At 41.8% G+C, this 2,832-nt stretch overlaps 1 protein-coding gene across 1 annotated transcript; it reads left to right on the forward strand.

Annotated features, from left to right (window-relative positions):
* The first annotated feature begins 275 nt into the window (after positions 1-275).
* Positions 276-2,407, forward strand: LOC133829988 (uncharacterized). The gene has a single exon (XM_062259861.1). The coding sequence runs from the start codon at positions 471-473 to the stop codon at positions 2,127-2,129; it is 1,659 nt and encodes a 552-aa protein (XP_062115845.1). The 5' UTR covers positions 276-470; the 3' UTR covers positions 2,130-2,407.
* Positions 2,408-2,832: the final 425 nt, after the last annotated feature.

The raw sequence follows: 2,832 nt of genomic DNA on the forward strand, positions 1-2,832 counted from the left end.
AAGTAGTAAATACAATCTCGATAAAAGGAAAAATATTTGCACTGAAATTGCTAAAAATTGAAGAAGAATTTTTTTTTCCCTTTTGTTTTGATAGTAAAATAGGAAAGAAAATCATTGAGTAAGGGGAAAAGCGAGGGAATCACGCTCTGAAATACGCGCGTAAACCAAGACCACTAATCAGAGCTCTATCACAGTCACAACAACCAATCTTATATTATTATTATATATATAGAGAGAGATATCCTAAGCTCACCCTAACCTACCATGTACCTGCTCCTATACTATACTATACTACTCTTCTCTGCTTCTCCTTCGTCTCTAGCCCCTACCCTACTCACTCACTCTCTCTCTCTCTCTAGGCTCTGAATATCTAAGCCTTCCTCTGATAATCCTCTTTCGTCTTTTTTTATACTTTTTCAGACCTTTTGTTTGGTTTTTTGTTTTATTGCTTTCTCTTCTGAGCTTCCGCCATGAAAGCTCCGGAAAGTGACCCCATTGTTCAATCGACCCAGCTATTATCTTCGCTTTTTGAGGAAATCCCACTTGTCCAAAACTTCAAAGGCAAATGGGTTTTGATTCGAGCCAAGCTTGATGACCTTCGTTCTCAGCTTTCGGATTTTGCTGACTCGTTTTCCGGTTCGGTATCCAACGCTCTCTCCATTGACCTTCTTGGGTCGGTCTCCGTTACTCTCAGCGATGCTGTTTTGTTGGCCAGGAGGTGTCAGAGCCCTGGTATGGCTGAGGGCAAGCTTAGGACCCAGAGCGACATCGACGCCGTGATGGCCAAGCTCGATCGACTTGTTAAAGATGGTGAGATTTTGATCAGGAGTGGGGCTCTTCACGAAGTTGGCTCTGTTTCCAGCTCTGTGTCGAAGAAGGAGGCTGTTCGATCCGAGTCGAGGAATTTGATAACGCGTTTACAGATTGGGAGCGGTGAGTCGAGGAACTCGGCCATGGACTCGCTGTTGAGTCTTCTCCAGGAGGACGATAAGAACGTGATGATTGCCGTTGCTCAGGGTGTGGTTCCGGTTCTGGTTCGGCTAATGGATTCAAGCTCGGTGGAAATGAAGGAGAAGACCGTGGCGGCGATTTCTAGAGTTTCCATGGTTGATAGCAGCAAACACGTTTTGATGGCAGAAGGTTTGCTTCTCTTGAATCACTTGCTTAGGGTACTCGATTCTGGAAGTGGGTTTGCCAAGGAGAAAGCTTGTGTGGCTCTCCAAGCTTTGAGTTTCTCGAAAGAGAACGCCAGAGCAATTGGTTGTAGGGGTGGGATTTCATCTCTATTGGAGATTTGTCAAGGGGGAACACCCGGTTCGCAAGCTTCTGCAGCTGGGGTTTTGAGAAACTTAGCCTCTTTCCCTGAAATCAAAGAGAATTTTGTCGAGGAAAATGGAATTGTGGTCCTTTTGGGCGCAGCGAGTTCAGGAACGGCATTAGCTCAGGAAAACGCAATTGGGTGTCTCTGTAATTTGGTTACTGATGACGAAAGTTTCAAACTTTCTATTGCAAAAGAAGGTGGCATTGAGTGTTTGAAGAATTTCTGGGACTCGGCACCTACGGTTCAGAGTCTAGAAGTAGCTGTTGACTTGTTAAGGCATTTGGCTTCATTCCCACCAGTTGCTGAAGTTCTTTGCTCAGAAGGGTTCATACCCCGCCTTGTGGGAGTACTAAACTGTGGGGTTTTAGGGGTGAGAATTGCGGCGGCTCGGGCTGTTTTCGAGCTTGGTTTTTGCTCAAGAACGAGGAAAGAGATGGGTGAATGTGGATGTATTGGTCCTTTGATCAAAATGTTGGATGGTAAAGCTGTTGGAGAGAAAGAAGCGGCTGCAAAGGCCTTGTCTAATCTGTTGTTATTTACCGGAAACAGAAAGATATTTAAGAAAGACGAGAAGGGAATAGTTAGTGCAATTCAGCTTTTGGATCCTTCCATTCACAATTTGGATAAGAAGTGTCCTGTTTCTTTATTGGCCTCACTTTCGCACTCGAAAAAATGTCGAAAGCAGATGATTGCCGCCGGTGCTTGTGAGTACTTGCACAAGGCTGTTGAGATGGATGTAGAGGGCTCTAAGAAGCTTTTGGAGAGCCTTGGTCGTGGCAAGATTTGGGGTGTTTTTGCCAGACCTTAAAAACTATACAAAGAGGTCTTGAAATGGCAAAAAAAAAAAAACGCAGGATATAGAAAATACTTGTGCTGTTTGCTTCTTTTTTTTTAGTTCTTCATTTTACCCCCACTTGTTGATAGTTGCTGTTTATTTGTGGTAGAGAAATATTGGTAGCTTTTTTCTTGATCAGAAACATCGATGTAGAGGCATGTTCTAAGTTTGGTCACCTAACTGTTTTCGAGTATTTGTTCTTTTTGTTTACATTACTCCCTAAACTTAATAATATAATGAAATTTCAGTCAGTTCATTAAGCTTCTTCTATTGCAGTTGTACTCTTTTGGCGTTATCATTGAAAGTTTATTCAAGTGTTTCTACATATCTTTTCAAAGATCAGATTTTCTGTTCTTTTCCTTCGTTGTTTCCCTCTCATGTTGAAAAATTTATTTGATACATTAATTATTAAGTTTCGTTTTCTTGAAACAGTTCCCTTTCCACTTGTCAGAATTGAGAACTTACCGTGTGGAAAACTCCATGTGGAACATCATATAACATTTGACTAGATTTCTCTAAATACCCGTCTTGGCTGATAAATCTCATTCACACATCTGAGTTTCATAAATGCCTTTTAAGACATTCTCTGCGTATTTGATTCAGTTATGGTGTCTCATAGTGATTAATATGCTCAACCCTCCTAGTTAAGTCTAGTCTACAATAGAAGAAAAAAAAA

The sequence above is a fragment of the Humulus lupulus genome, chromosome 4 (assembly GCF_963169125.1).
Source record: "Humulus lupulus chromosome 4, drHumLupu1.1, whole genome shotgun sequence".
Classification (NCBI taxonomy): Eukaryota; Viridiplantae; Streptophyta; class Magnoliopsida; order Rosales; family Cannabaceae; genus Humulus; species Humulus lupulus.

Coding starts and splice junctions, on each gene's coding strand:
- LOC133829988 (XM_062259861.1), top strand. CDS start 471: ATGAAAGCTCCGGAAAGTGACCCCATTGTTCAATCGACCCAGCTATTA.